General features: G+C 39.8%; 1 protein-coding gene across 1 annotated transcript; it reads left to right on the top strand.

Moving 5' to 3' along the window:
- The first annotated feature begins 1,297 nt into the window (after positions 1-1,297).
- Positions 1,298-17,142, top strand: LOC109892119 (alkaline ceramidase 3-like). The gene is made up of 11 exons (XM_020484543.2): positions 1,298-1,557; positions 7,773-7,883; positions 13,553-13,605; positions 13,840-13,892; positions 14,249-14,330; positions 14,434-14,469; positions 15,506-15,564; positions 15,797-15,898; positions 16,003-16,107; positions 16,326-16,371; positions 16,482-17,142. Exons 1-11 carry the CDS (start codon positions 1,455-1,457, stop codon positions 16,533-16,535), a joined length of 804 nt encoding a protein of 267 aa, XP_020340132.1. The 5' UTR covers positions 1,298-1,454; the 3' UTR covers positions 16,536-17,142.
- Positions 17,143-17,238: the final 96 nt, after the last annotated feature.

Raw genomic sequence — 17,238 nt, 5'->3', positions numbered from 1 at the left:
TGATTGTACAAGGATATAATGTACAGATAGCTTATGTGAAGGGCTCGGCGAATGTGGTTGCCGACGCTCTATCACGGGTTTACTAACTGGGGATGCGTTGGTTTTTATTATTGCAAACTGTATGTTTGCATTTTTTGTGGTGGGCGTGTTACGTTCCCCAGTTTCTGTGTTGTAGTTTGTGTATTTGCATGTATTTATTTCAGGAGATGGCTTCCTGAATTCTCCCCAAGAAGCTGGTTGGTCAGCCCCATTGATGATTGGAGCTGACCCCTCCCCCTCGTCAAGACGCAGCTGTCTCCAATTACCCATTCCTTCTGAAGATATATAAGCCAGTGTTCTGTTCAGAGGGATTTTGTCACATCCTGGTGTAACATTGAAAGCAGAAGAAATAATAATTATTGAAAATGTTTGTCTAAACATAGCAGTTAAACTAAACATTAGATTATGCATCATGTGAACACATTTGCAAAAGCAAAACAATATCCTCAGTCAAATGTGAGACATTGTGTCAGTGACACTATGAGCACTGGCAAAGTGTGTTATAATGATCTTAGAGATTTTAAGAATTTTGTTTCCAGATGACTGCTTAGGCTATTATTTGTATAACTGGTAATCACACGCAATTAGTTTTTGCTGTTGTAGCCTACTTGAAGAGTATTGTCTTCATGGATAAGTAGGCTGAAACAAATGTCAATGGCTTTCTGTTTACAGAATAGCTAGATGCCTTACCACACAAAACAATGTGGCTACCCTTGTCATCTCAATGTAATGAACTATCTGTAAACTGGTATTACTGGCTAGTATGTCACAGCTTCCTGCACCCTCTATTTGTACGGGTCCTCTAAACCTTTGTCAGGAACAAAGCAGTGTATATTTCCCAATAAATTAATAAAATGTAACCACTTTCAAATTCATAGACAGCTATGGATGCAGGGACGGAGCGTCAATAATATAAAAATGATAGTTTTAACCATGTTTTGAGGCTATACAGTGTGTGTTTACAGTAAGGCCTGCATTGTTTACTAACAAAGTAAAACAAGCATATTTTTTGGGTTCTGATGAGGATGACAGTTGACTGAAGCCCTTGAGGAATTTTAAGTTATATTCTTCAAGAAAATTGTATTATAGTATATAAATCACCAGATAAAAAAAAAAAAAACATGGTAAAATTATAATTACACAGTAATAACATATTAATACATTTAGTATGAGTACCAGAAAGTGGGCTATTCCTTTGATACATTTATTTTCCAACTAAATATGCAGTAAGGAAATACTGTTGTGCCTGTAGGCATGTTTCTGCAGTAACCTGCCAAACCAAACCTCAACTGTGCTCAGGTTAACTGTAATTGAGGGAATGGAGGGAGCCTCTCAGTCATTAATCCATTAGTAGGCTACTAAAGATTCTACACTCCTCCCTCACACACACAGCTCTACCGTTCGTTTTTTCCATCATGGCTCCAGCAGCAGACAGACTGGGATATTGGGGGCGACCAACCTCAACGCTGGATTGGTGTGAGGAGAATTATGTCGTCTCTTTCTACATCGCAGAATTCTGTAAGTACATCTGACACCATGCGTATGGCTAAACTGGAGTTTTAGGACACGAAAACGAATGCAATAAACACGGATGTGGAACCTTGCAGAAGGCCGTCTCGGAATAGGTAAACATCATGACAACGAGCCTGGTGGTGACAACGACATTCCCTTACGCTCGCGTCAGTATATCAAGGTGCTCTTATATTTTATCTTAATAGACCTATAACTATAACTGATACATTTTATCGGTGATATTTTATACCGGTAAGTAAGTTGCGTGTGCGATGCCACGACGCAGACCTGCTGATGACTCAGAACTTCACTTGCAGCACCGCCCTTTCAAGTGCAGTTGCAATTACTGTAATAGGCTATCTAGTTAACGTTATATCAATGAGCTAACTATACATTGATTCACTGGTGCGTAAAATTTACCGCACATTAAAGTCGCTACAAGACAGCTTCAGCTTCATACTGGGACAGCACAGCCTCTCACATAGACACCCGCAACGTGTTTTATATTAATGATAATTAACCTGAAGACTAAGAATTCCATTCCAAGATAAAAAACTGGCTACTCGGCTTTCGTGATTTTCTTTTGCAAACCTTTCTGAATGATACATGAGAGCGATAGAAAAATATGAGTGCAGCAGGCAGCACGAGGCTTTCTGAGGATACAACGCCCATTGACCTGTTAATGGAAATTTGGTCTGATCTGACTACAAATGGCACTTCATGATGCAACATTGTATTTAAGGTGGAACTTTAAGGTGGAACTATGTCAAGTGGGTCATAGTTAATTGTGTTGGACTACTGCTCTTTTACCTTTCTCTCTCTCTGATTTACACTTGACTCAGATTACACTGATTGACCCAACACCCCTTGTCTTTTCTCCTTCATGACCACAGGAAGGTGAAAACACTGGGTTGAATGACCATTTACATGCATGATGCATCATATGAAGAAAAAAGGCATCGAACTGGGAACTGATAACAGAACACTTATATTGTTCTTAGAAATGTGTAGTAACACAGTATTACTAAAGTGACCATGTAACCCCCCCCCCCCCCCCCACACTTCTCCTTCACCCAAATCCAGACAGCTGATGTTCTGAAAGAGCTGCAAAATCTGGTTCCCTACAAATCAACTGGGCTAGACAATCTGGACCCTCTCTTTCTAAAATGATCTGCCGAAATTTTTGCAACCCCTATTCTTAGCCTGTTCAACCTCTCTTTCGTATGGCCTGAGATCCACAAAGATTGGAAAGCTGTCACGTTCATCCTCCTTTTCAAAAGGGGTGACACTCTAGACCCAAACTGTTATAGACCTATATCCATCCTAGCCTGCCTTTCTAAAATCTTCGAAAGCCAACTAAACAAACAGATCACCGACCATTTCGAATCCCACCGTACCTTCTCCGCTATGGTTTCCGAGCTGGTCATGGGTGCACCTCAGCTACGGTCAAGGTCGATATCATAACCGCCATCGTTAAAAGACAGTACTGTGCAGCCGTCTTCATCGACCTGGCCAAGGCTCTCGACTCGGTCAATCACCGCATTCTTATCGGCAGACTCAATAGTCTTGGTTTCTCAAATGACTGCCTCGCCTGGTTCACCAACGACTTCTCCGATAGAGTTCAGTGTGTCAAATCGGAGGGCCTGTTGTCCGGACCTCTGGCAGTCTCTATCGGGGTGTCACAGGGTTCAATCCTCGGGCCGACTCTTTTTTCTGTATACATCAACGATGTCGCTCTTGCTGCTGGTGATTCTCTGATCCACCTCTACGCAGACGACACCATTCTGTATACATCTGGCCCTTCTTTGGACACTCTGTTAAACAAACCTCCAAACGAGCTTCAATGCCATACAACACTCCTTCCGTGGCCTCCAACTGCTCTTAAATGCTAGTAAAACTAAATGCATGCTCTTCAACCGATTGTTGCCTGCACCCGCCCGCCTGACTAGCGTCACTACTCTCGACGGTTCTGACTTAGAATATGTGGACAACTACAAATAGCTAGGTGTGTGGTTAGACTGTAAACTCTCCTTCCAGACTCACATTACGCTTATCCAATCCAAAATGAAATCTAGAATCGGCTTCCTATTTCGCAACAAAGCCTCCTTCACTCATGCTGCCAAACAAACCCTCGTAAAACTGACTATCCTACCGATCCTTGACTTCGGCGATGTCATTTACAAAATAGCCTCCAACACTCTACTCATCAAACTGGATGTAGTCTATCACAGTGCCATCTGTTTGGTCACCAAAGCCCCATATACTACCCACCACTGCGACCTGTATGTTCTCGTTGACTGGCCCTCACTACATATTCGTTGCCAAACCCACTGGCTCCAGGTCATCTATAAGTCTTTGCTAGGTAAAGCCCCGCCTTATCTCAGCTCACTGGTTACCATAGCAACATCCACCCGTAGCACTCGCTCCAGCAGGCATATTTCACTGGTCATCCCCAAAGACAACACTTACTTTGGCCGCCTTTCCTTCCAGTTATCTGCTGCCAATGACTGGAACGAATTGCAAAAATCACTGAAGCTGGAGGCTTATATCTCTCTCTCTAACTTTAAGCGTCAGCTGTCAGAGTATTTTACCGACCACTGTACCTGTACACAGCCAATCTGTAAATAGCACACCCAACTATCTCATCCCCATATTGTTATTTATCCTCTTGCTGTTTTGCACCCCAGTATCGCTACTTGCACATCACCATCTGCACATCTATCACTCCAGTGTTAATGCTAAATTTAAATGATTTCGCCTCTATGGCCTATTTATTGCCTTACCTCTCTACTCTTCTACATTTGCACACACTGTACATAGATTTTTCTATTGTGTTATTGACTGTATGTTTGTTTATGTGTAACTCTGTTGTTGTTTTTGTCGCACTGCTTTGCTTTTTCCTGGCCAGGTCGCAGTTGTAAATGAGAACTTGTTCTCAACTGGCCTACCTGGTTAAATAATGGTGGAAAGAAAAAAATGTCAAGTGTTACTGCAACCTGGTCTCAGAGCACTTTTTTATTATTCTGTACGTAAAATCTGAGATACTCCATTTAGTATGACGTTACGTTTCAAATCAAATCAAATTGTATTAGTCACAATAGTCAAATTAGTCACATGCGCCGAATCACCTTACAGTGATATATTTACTTATGAGCCCCTAACCACCAGTGCAATTTAAAAAAATACAGATTAGAATAAGAAATAAAAGTAACAAGTTATTAAAGAGCAGGTATGTATTATTATGGTATGTATTATTTTGGATGTCAAGCACCCATTTCGGATGATATGTTACACATTTTCAAAACAAACAATATGTAAATAATTTGCAAAACTTACTATGTGTTATGTATGATATGTAATGAATTCTAGCTAGGTGGCTAACGTTAGCTAGCTGGCTAACGTTGGCTAGGGGTTAGGGGAAGGGTTATCTCAAATGGTTAAGGTTTGGGTTAGGGGAAGGGTTAGCTAACATGCTAAGTAGTTGCAAAGTAGAAAGAAATTGTAAGTGTTTGAAAAGTTGATAATTAGCTAAAATGCTGAAGTTGTCTTTGATGAGATTCAATGGTTGGTTTGGCTTTTAAATGGGTCCTAAATTGTAGAATAAAAGGCCTAGAATGTGCAATGTCCAGTACATTTTATGTGGAAGACCGACAAAGAAAGAGGCCACCACAATATTTGTGCTATTGTGTGTGTGCTAGAGCTCAGATTTCAAAACCTCAGCAGAGGAGAGCAATAGTAGCTCAGAGTACGTTAAACAGGGTAGGTCAGAGTACGTTAAACAGGGTAGGTCAGAGTACGTTAAACAGGAGATTCTCCTCATGTTTGCTAAATTCAACGTACGGAAACGTTAAACAGGAATGTTCCTGGCATTTGACTGAATACAGCACCTTGGGGCATGCCTGCTGTTATTTGATCTGAAGTCAGTCAGCCTAATGTACAACACAAGATTAAGATTACAATCACTTTATTGGTCAATTACACACAAGGTCCAACTGAAATTTGTCAGAATAATAGTAGAAAATGATTTATTTCAGCTTTTATTTCTTTGATCACATTCCCAGTGGGTCAGATGTTTACATACACTCAATTAGTACTTGGTAGCACTGCCATTAAATTGTTTAACTTGGGTCAAACGTTTTGGGTAGCCTTCCACAAGCTTCCCACAATAAGTTGGGTGATTGTCCCATTCCTCCTGACAGAGCTGGTGTAATTGAGTCAGGTTTGTAGGCCTCCTTGCTCGCACACACTTTTTAAGTTCTGCCCACACATATTCTATAGGATTGAGGTCAGCGATGGCCACTCCAATACCTTGACTTTGTTGTCCTTAAGCCCCTTTGACACAACTTTGGAAGTATGCTTGCGACCAAGTTATAACTTCCTGACTGAAATCTTGAGATGTTGCTTCATTATATCTACATCAGTTTCCCGCCTCATGATGCCATCTATTTTGTGAAGTGCACCAGTCCCTCCTGCAGCAAAGCACCCCCACAACATGATGCTGCCACCCCCGTGCTTCACGGTTGGGATGGTGTTCTTTGGCTTGCAAGCCTCCCCCTTTTTCCTCCAAACATAACGATGGTCATTATGCCCAAACAGTTCTATTTTTGTTTCATCAGATCAGAGGACATTTGTCCAAGAAATACGACCTTTGTCCCCATGTGCAGTTGCAAACCGTAGTCTGGCTTTTTTATGGCAGTTTTGGAGCAGTGGCTTCCTTGCTGAGCGGCCTTTCAGGTTATGTTTATATAGGACTCATTTTTACTGTGGATATAGATACATTTGTACCTGTGTCCTCCAGCATCTCCACAAGGTCCTTTGCTGTTGTTCTTGGATTGATTTGCACTTTTCGCATCAAAGTACGTTCATCTCTAGGAGACAGAACGCGTCTCCATCCTGAGCGGTATGACGGCTGCATGGTATGGTGTTTATACTTGCGTACTATTGTTTGTACAGATGAACGTGGTACCTTCAGGTGTTTGGAAATTGCTCCCAAGGATGAACCAGACTTGTGGAGGTCTACAATTGTTTTTCTGAGGTCTTGGCTGATTTCTTTTGATATTCCCATGATGTCAAGCAAAAAGGGTACTGATTTTGAAGGTAGGCCTTGAAATACATCCACAGGTACACCTCCAATTGTCTCAAATTATGTCAATTAGCCTATCAGCTTCTAAAGCCATGACATAATTTTATGGAATTTCCCAAGCTGTTTGAAGGCACAGTCAACTTAGTGTATGTAAACTTCTGACCCACTGGAATTGTAATACTGTGAATTATAAGTGAAACAATCTGTCTGTAAACAATAGTTGTAAAAATGACTTGTGTCATGCACAAAGTAGATGTCCTAAAATTTGTGGAGTGGTTGAAAAACTAGTTTTAATGACTCCAACATAAGTGTATGAAAACTTCCGACTTCAACGGTACATTCCTGTTTCTTGTACCTAGATTTGTAAGAATATTATTTTCAGAATCCTTTTCTTTTTTATCCAGCAGCGTAAGCAACACATACAATACAGCAGCAAAGCTCCCTTAAAGGTGCTATCCAGAACCTAAAAGGGTTATTTTGCTGTCCCCATAGGAGAACCCTTTGATGATCCTATTTGCTTCCATGTAGAAACTTATTGGGTTCCATGTAGAACCCTTTCCCAGAGTGTTCTACATGGAACCCAAGAGTTCTTCCTGAAACCAAAAAAGTATTATTCTATGGGGACAGCCGAAGAACTCTTTTGGAACTCTTTTTTTCTAAGAGTGTTGGCAGACGGGTTGCCTCCCACAATGTAAACAATGCGCCACGTCTGAGATTTCCTAGACTAGGCTTCAAGCTCTGGATGCAGGAGGAACAAAGAACTGAGTTAGCCAGGGAGCTCTTTTAGTGTTTTACCTCTTGCATGCTGTATAAGTCCCATTAAGCACCATTCTAATCATTAGCATGTCCATTTCCCATCAGTCTATATGTTAAATGGTTTGATTGTTCCTAACTTGTTCACTAACCATCACTGGGCGTGGTGAAATTTTTAAATGAATGACTAAATTAAACTAAATTTACCAGTCTAAATCTTGCTTACAGAATGTAAACACAATTCTTTCTCTAAAACCTTGTTTTCTGTCTGCTAAGAGACACTAGTCATATACACCAAATGACTGTGTTTGTTGTTTGCTGTCATACAGTACATGTTGTATTGACTTCCGCTGACAGTTGCTCTGTCTGTTATCTTGTTGTACAGGGAACACTGTCAGTAACCTGATTATGATCCTGCCTCCTATCTACGGTGCCATCCAGACGTATAAAGACGGCCTAGAGTACTGCTATGTCTACTCCTTCCTTGGACTGGCAGGTAAGTGTTCCATAGACAAGGAAAGTCGCACACACGCTAGGATCTCAGTTGCAATAATTTAATAACCAATGTTTCATCAGGGTATAATTACAGGTGTCTGTATGTAATCATGGCTGGGTGTGGCTTGATTTCATTTGTTAATTTACAGATATAAATCGAACATATAAAAAGCATGAATGGATAACATACACTCGTAGATCAAATTTCGCTACATAGGCCTACAAACATTTACAATTTGTAGGCCTATGTAACCTATTTGTATCTATGATCGTATGTTATCCATTCATGCTTTTTATATGTTCTATTTATATCTGTAAATTAACCAATGAAATCAGGCCACACCCGGCCATGATTACAGACACCTGTGTGTCCTTTGAAACTATATAAACTAGTGACCCGCAGTGTTTGTCATTGTAACCTGATGAAGACAGCTTGTCTGTCGAGATGTTGGTTGTTAAATGATTTCATCTGAGCTCCTAGTGTACGGCTCTCCTTTTCTTTTTCAAGTGTTCTACTCCGCTAGCCAGGCTCTTGCCTAAACAGGTTTCTTTTGCCTCCAGATTTAAGTGTTCCATAGGCATCTGGAATTATTAGCATGATTGACTCATATCTGATAATACATATATGGGTCAAAGACTTATAAGATTTTCAAAGTAGTAAAAAAAGAAAAGAATTACAATTCCCTAAAATGCTTTTTTATGTTCATTGGAGTGTCACTTATGCCCTTATATTAGATATAGAATAAAGCCAAAACTTTTTTTTGTGATTCATATGAATGTACCTAAGTGTTTAAAAAAAAAATAATCACAAGGTTATATGTCCATGCTTAGACTGGCAGAAATATAACTACCCAGAAAAAATGACATTATTTTATGTTGAATACACACATATTTGATGTGTCATGGGTACAGGTTTTTACAAAAACTTCCTGCCTTACACTGAAGAAAATGCTAAAATCTATGAAAATATCGTTCACTTCATCCTTTGAGATTTGTTTTTTCACTCTGAGTCAACAAAACAAAGTTATTGTATTTTAATAGAAAATACTGCTGTTATACTGTATGACAATATTTTGTTACCCTGAATGACACATATCGCTACGGCCCACGAATATTGATTAAAAGGGATTCCTTCAGCAATAACAATAATGATCATATGAACTATTATGAGTAGCAGCAATATTATTTTCTTGTAACTATTTTTAAGTTATAAAACTGTGTAAAAAACAAGATAAGAAGTTTAAAATGTGCAGGCTAGCTGAACTTTGATCGCTTCCATTATATAGAGAGAGAGAGAAATGACCCATACGCCACACACATAAAGAACATGGGTTTTACTATGCAACATAGTTCAACTGACACATGAGGTACAATTTAATTCACGTACGATTAATGTTGTACTAGTACAAATTGTTCAGGGGCTGCTCAAAATAGTTTAATTCAGTGGATACTGGAGTTAAGTTCATCACCACATTCATATATTTGATTTTCTTCACGGTACCTCCTCTGATTTAATCTCCATTTTCCACCCTTTTTTCAGCATCAGATTGTGTCATTGCATGGATCGGTGGATGATCAGGATTGACATCCTTCTTTCTTTCTGATAGCTAAAAAACAAAAATGTAATAGTAATGACACTGGCACAGAATAGGATTCGCATCCATTAAATGTTATTAGTAGTCTATTAATTGTAGGCTATACAATGATAACACTTAATCAAAGTTTAAAAGTTAAATCAACTCCCTTTCTCTCTCAAACATGTTTTTTTACTATTTGATTGCTAATGTTAATAATAATCACTTTACTATAATTTGAGCCTGCGGCAACACTTTACGTTGCGTAAAGTTGCATTATTACACAATTATTACAAGATAGTTAATGTTGTAATTATGCATTGTTATTAACTGATATAATCCATCAGTTATACCTTAATTGCAGTGCAATTAAACATTAACTACAGTGTAATAGTGCAACTTAATGTTAAGCGTTATCCACCCAGCTTTACATCCTATTATCCTATTCTGTTGCTGACAGTAGCATGAAACCATGAAAACAATACCTAGCAACTGGATCTGCGTGAATATTTTGTCTATGCCGTGCAGCCCTCTCCTTATTAGACAGTGGCATCTACATTATAAAGATAATGTGCCTTGAAATACCATCAAATGCCATGAAATAGTTTAAAATGAGAATATTCATTATTCATATAACAAGTAAATATGAATTGCATGATTAAATGTTGTAAACTAGTGAAAACATGGGATAACATAGCAACTGTCATTCAGCATAACAGGTGACATTGTGGTATAACATTAAACTTTTGTTGTGCTGAAGGACAAAAGCATGATACTGAAGGACGTATTTCATACATAAGCATATTTAACAGGCAGTTCCTTGGCGATCTATATAAAGTAATGACCTTGACCAATAAAGATTATCCTTACTTTTCAAATTTAATATATAGCTTTTTTTCTGTGTTGTACTGAAGGATATGTGTTTTTGTTACAAAGGTTACTAGAGGGTGAAAAGGTGAAATCATCAAATATTTCAGAGATTTACTCACCAAATCACATTGATAGAGGGCCTTCAATGTGTCTTCTTTGTAATGTCACACACTGTCACATGATTACCATCATGTGATATGCTTTCAAATGTATTTTTACCTTTACTATACTGAATGACATTGATGAAGCGCCAAAGTCCAGACAAAAGTTATTTAAGTTATAAAATAATTTTATAGATACAGTATGTCACCCATTATTCTAAATTCAGCAAAAAAAGAAACGTCCTCTCACTGTCAACTGTGTTTATTTTCAGCAAACTTAACATGTGTAAATATTTGTATGAACATAACAAGATTCAAGAACTGATACATAAACTGAACAAGTTCCACAGTCATGTGACTAACAGAAATGGAAAAATGTGTCCCTGAACAAGGGGGGGTCAAAATTAAAAGTAACATCATCAAGCCAATCCAACATGTGGGAGGTGCTTCAGGAAGCATGGGGTGAAATATCTTCAGATTACCTCAACAAATTGACAACTAGAATGCCAAAGATCTGCAAGACTGTAAATGCTGAAAACGGTGGATTCTTTGACGAAAGCAAAGTTTGAAGGACACAATAATTATTTCAATTAAAAATCATTATTTATAACCTTGTCAAAGTCTTTACTATATTTCCTATTCATGTGTCCCTGAACAAAGTGGGGGTCAAAATCAAAAGTAACAGTCAGTATCTGGTGTGGCCACCAGCTGCATTAAGTACTGAGGTGCATCTCCTCCTCATAGACTGCACCAGATTTGCCAGTTCTTGCTGTGAGATTGTTACCCCACTCTTCCACCAAGGTACCTGCAAGTTCCCGGACATTTCTGGGGGAATGGCCCTTGTCCTCACCCTCCGATCAAACAGGTCCCCGACGTGCTCAATGGGATTGAGATCCGGGCTCTTTGCCGGCCATGGCAGAACACTGACATTCCTGGTCTTGCAGGAAATCACGCACAGAATGAGCAGTATGGCTGGTGGCATTGTCATGCTGGAGGGTCATGTCAGGATGAGCTTGCAGGAAGGGTACCACATGAGGGAGGAGGATGTCTTCCCTGTAATGCACAGCGTTGAGATTGCCTGCAATGACAACAAGCTCAGTCCGATGATGCTGTGACACACCGCCCCAGACCATGACGGATACTCCACCTCCAAATCGATCCCTCTCCAGAGTACAGGCCTCGGTTTAACGCTCACTCCTTCGACGATAAACGCAAATCCGACCATCACCCATGGTAAGACAAAACCGCGACACGTCAGTGAAGAGCACTTTTTGCCAGTCCTGTCTGGTCCAGCGACGGTGGGTTTGTGCCCATAGGCGACTTGCTGCCAGTGATGTCTCGTGAGGACCTGCCTTACAACAGGCCTACAAGCCCTCAGTAGAGCCTCTCTCTCTCTATTGCGGACAGTCTGAGCACTGATGGAGGGATTGTGCGTTCCTGGTGTAACTCAGGCAGTTGTTGTTGCCATCCTGTATCTGTCTCGCAGGTGTGATGTTCGGATGTACCGATCCTGTGCAGGTGTTGTTACACGTGGTCTGCCACTGCGAGGACGATCAGCTGTCCGTCCTGTCTCCCTGTCTCCCTGTCTTAGGCGTCTCACAGTACGGACATTGCAATTTATTGCCCTGGCCACATCTGCAGTCCCCATGCCTCCTTGCAGCATGCCTAACACGGAACCCAAACCTGCTGCGCGCATGCGCCATCGTGCGCCGTCGTGCATAAATATATTTTGTTCCCCCACACCAAACGCAATCAAGACACGCAGGTTAAAATATCAAAACAAACTCTGAACCAATTACATTAATTTGGGGACAGGTCGAAAAGCATTAAACATTTATGGCAATTTAGCTAGCTAGCTTGCTCTTGCTAGCTAATTTGTCCTATTTAGCTAGCTTGCTGTTGCTAGCTAATTTGTCCTGGGATATAAACATTGAGTTGTTATTTTACCTGAAATGCCCAAGGTCCTCTTCTCCGACAATTATTCCACACATAAAACTGTCAACCGAATTGTTTCTAGTCATCTCTCTACCTCCCAGGCTTTTTCTTTTCTTCTTGACGTTATATTGCAATTGGCAACTTTCATAAATTAGGTGCATCACCGCCACTGACCTCGTTCATTTTCAGTCACCAACGTGGGTATAACCAATGAGGAGATGGCAGGTGGGTACCTGCTTCTACAAACCAATGAGGAGATGGGAGATGCAGAACTTGCAGCGCGATCTGCATCAGAAATAAAACTGATTTCTATTTTAGCACTTGGCAACGCAGACGCTCGTTGGCACGCGAGAGCATTGTGGGTGCAATAGTTGAATAACATAGTGTGGTCAGCCTATAAGGCACGTTCACGCAAATGAGCAGGGACCCTGGGCATCTTTCTTTTGGTGTTTTTCAGAGTCAGTAGAAAGGCCTCTTTAGTGTCCTAAGTTTTCAGAACTGTGACCTTAATTGCCTACCGTCTGTAAGCTGTTAATGTCTTAATGACCGTTCCACAGGTGCATGTTCATTAATTGTTTATGGTTCATTAAACAAGCATGGGAAACAATGTTTAAACCCTTTACAATGAAGATCTGTGAAGTTATTTGGATTTTTACGAATTATCTTTGAAAGACAGGGTCCTGATAAAGGGACATTTCTTTTTTTGCTGAATTTATATATTGTTGCAAACACTAACACAATTATGCCATGGGTGTTCATTTATATTTTTAGGATGAATTTCTACATTTTAAAAACAGAATAGAATTTTAACCCGGACAGTTACACTGCAGGACATTTTGATGCTTTAGAGCTCAAAATTTAATAGTTTGCAAAACAAATATTTCTGGGTCAAAAGAAGGGTAAGAGTTGAGTGATTTAATATAATATTCATACATATTTATCTTTTTATGTTAAATGAATGGCCTTTGGACACCAAATTTACACGTCTCGTCTTTGACCCATATAACCTATAGTATAACCTTACAGTCACAAGGATTTGGCAAAGTTAGTCTTGTCCCTAATGTCTTTTAAAGTGAGAGTTTTTTTAGACTGAAATTGCATTATCAAGATGCTTTCCTTTATTTGAAAGATGGGTTTGAATGTCTATGCTTCTTGCTGGTTGTTTGATCTGATCTCTTATTTTGTTCCAGCTGTTGGCATTGGTTCCTGGTGCTTCCATATGACGCTGCAATATGAGATGCAGGTGAGCTGACTTTTCGTATCTAAAAATAAATCGTGATTTGTCAGCATACTGTATGCATCCACCATAGATCACTGTGTTCTCATAATTGCATGGACTTTTTCAGCTGTTAAGGACATAAAAAATGACACCTCATCGTTTCCTGCAGAATGCAGAACTGTTTTTCAACTCTCCTTATAAGTAAGGTTTGCGCCATTATACATCATTATCTGTGTCTCTGCTGTCTGTCCCCCACAGTTGCTGGACGAGCTGCCAATGATCTACAGCACCTGTGTCTTTGTCTACTGTCTGTAAGTACCCAACATAATGAATTTAAACTCCAACTTTCACAGTGCCATTGCCATTGAGCAGCCCAGGCCCAAAGCCCACTGAAAGTAATTTGAGGGCAGTATACATGTGATCAATGAAAATTTAATCGATTTATCCCAAGAAAACACACCTTTTTCATGGCTATAGATGACATGGTACAGAGTTGATGTCTATTGATTCAGTGTCATTTGCACTTTTCCCCCCATTTTAACTGGGTCATCGTTCATCATCTTGCTCTCCATCCCTCTCAAAAGCCTTACTGTATACTGTATGTCTATAATTACAAATATGTGTTTCATTAGAGGAATGAGAAATTAATTCATTTTTTCTGTTGCAGATATGAATGCTTCAAGCAAAAAAACACTCTGGGTGTATTCCCTATCATGTTGTTATTCATCTTCAGTGTCTCAGTCAGTGTGGTGAGTGTCTTATATTTCCCACATAACTGTTTTGTCCCTTTTCATTCCATGACTATATATATATCAATGATTAATGTCACTATCTCAAATCTCTTTTTCCCAGGTGTATTTACAATGGAAAGAGCCAGTCTTTCACCAGGTAAGAAAGAGAGTACATTTTCGCTCTTCGGTGAGCATGCTCTTTGTTTGCTTTTAGAGTTTACTGTTTCATTAGTACATATTGCCCCTGGCTAACTGTGGAAACAGCCGGACATGAGGTCCTGTTAGATCCAGTTAGATTGCTATTGTGGCATGTCCGTTCAAATGTCTCTGTTCAGGAATCTAATATTTTGCAGCATTGTCACTTTGGGCTATTGAAAATGTCGCTCAACACCTTTTGACTATGGCTCAGTCTGATCTAACAACTCCAGGTTACAGTTGTATTATAAACTCCTCTCTAGCATACCTCACAATAGTCAGTGAGGCTGTGGATATTGAGAGTCTAGAGAAGCGTCTGTGTTGCTCCACAACAACAGAAACAACGTGACAAAGCAACCTTTGTTTACACTTCAGAGCCCTCTCTGCTTACTAAACCCCACCGCTCCATGGTGGCACACATTTAGCCATAAACATGCCCACAACAGTCAGTTTTAGCGGACATGGAATTGATTTATTAGATAATTACAAGAAGTAGGCTGCTCCAGCCGTAGACAACATTACATACATTAAAAATGATCGAGGATAAAAACACATTACAGCCCAATGGCTTATTTCCATTGTGGTCCTTGGAGACAGTTAGATGGCAGGTGGTCATGAGCTCTATATCAGCATATGTCAGCATATTATTTAAACGGATTCTTACCAAACTGATGCAAGTATTTGATTTGCTACAATGTACCCATTTAGATACAATACAACAACGGTGACCATTTATACGTTCCATTAACCGTCACAAAATAGCAGTCTTTATTTGAGCATGGATTTAGCACAACCTGGTGGTTGGAACATGTACATGCTGTACAGTAGTGTTGTCTATCAAGGTACTTAGTGTTGAGCAGACTGGTTGAAAACATGTGCATTATACACTTCATTTCACCTCTGTTCTGAAAACACCAGGTTTAGGCTACTGTAAAATATGACAGGTCTAGATTTGGTTGCTTTTCAAAGCGTGCTCTTTGTGTGTCCTCACCCCTCAGGTCATGTATGGTGCACTTGTAGCATGCTTGGTGATGCGCTCTATCTTCATAGTTACATGGTAAGTGGGAGTGTGGCAGCAGAAATGTGGCCCGGTAGTTTGAGAGGTCAAGAGTACATTTATTATCTTTACAATGTACATCAGTTGTTTAATAGCCACTCACTCACTGGATGCTGCTGGTATCCTGATATTTGTGATTCTGGATGACATTTTCAGAAACTACAGTACAAAGTAGGGCTATGTTATAACAGTGTTTATACATCTCATCGGACTCCCTGTGTTTCCATTGCAGGGTGTACCCCTGGCTCAAACCTGTGTGTTATATCTCCCTGAGTGTCTTTCTGCTGGGGTTCATTTTGTGGAACATTGATAATCTGGCCTGTGACTCACTCAGGTGAGTACAATCAAATGACAAACGCTGCCAACAGAATATGGACATCCATTTGTAGACAGAATCAAAATGTAAAACTCTCTCTTTGCTCGCCACTCTCCTTTTAGATCCACTAGACAGAAACTGCCCCCTGTTGTTGGGGCGGTGACACAGTTCCATGCCTGGTGGCACATCCTCACAGGCCTGGGCTCCTACCTACACATACTCTTCAGGTAAGCCATGAATAGATCTATAGGATTTAAATAGGGTCTGCTCTTTGTATTTGTTCCCACTTAAATTGATTTATGCTGCTTCAAGAACATCGTCATTGTTTAATGAAAGAAATTGACTGGTATCTTGCGTATTTTATGATTTAAGTGTAATGACTGATTAGATGATTCCTACAACAATGTATCACAAAAAAAATCTAAAATGTTCTGTTGTCACGTAGCCTCCAGATAAGGTCAACCTTTCTCAAACACAGACCCAAAGTAAAGGTAAGCGTTCTTTCCTCCCAGTTCTTCAACACATCCCAGTCCTATGCTTGTGTATATGGCACCACAATACCAACACTAACCTAACACTGGTCTACAATGTGTTCAATCAGTTCCTATGTGGAGTGTGGCCCATGTTGCACATTGAGGCTCAAAAGACTAGCTGAGTGACTGGGGACCATGAAGGATGGTGACTGCCATTAAACAGGCATCAGTACAGAGACCTGACCTGCCAGTCTGCCAACCCCCCTCTGCTGTCTATGGGACATATGCACCCCACTACCAGAGGGCAGCCAGGCTACACCCCAACCTACCACTCTGGGGACCCTTTGGTTCTGCACTGTGACGATTTGCCAAGTACAGTATAGCATTGAGAGTTTATATGGAATTATCTGATTTTTCACTTTCATCTATCAACATATAGTAGATTATTTGATTTTGGTGGTGATGTTGTAGTGACATTTTGTTTAAATTTACTCTAACATATTTCCTGGAATATGGATATCGCAAAAAATATATATATAAATCATACTAGTGTATCTATTAGAGGTCGACCGATTATGATTTTTCAACGCCGATACCGATTATTGGATGACCAAAAAAAGCCGATACCGATTAATCGGCCGGTTATTTTTTTTAAATTTGTAACAATGACAATTACAACAATACTGAATGAACACTTATTTTAACTTAATATAATACATCAATAAAATCAATTTAACCTCAAATAAAATTAAACATGTTCAATTTGGTTTAAATAATGCAAAAAAAAAAGTGTTGGAGAAGAAAGTAAAAGTGCAATATGTGCCATGTTAAAAAGCTAACGTTTAAGTTCCTTGCTCAGAACATGAGAACATATGAAAGCTGGTG

This window comes from Oncorhynchus kisutch, linkage group LG6, assembly GCF_002021735.2.
Source record: "Oncorhynchus kisutch isolate 150728-3 linkage group LG6, Okis_V2, whole genome shotgun sequence".
Taxonomy (NCBI): Eukaryota; Metazoa; Chordata; class Actinopteri; order Salmoniformes; family Salmonidae; genus Oncorhynchus; species Oncorhynchus kisutch.
Note: the sequence above shows the minus strand (reverse complement) of the source record. Positions and strands in the feature narration are given on the sequence as shown.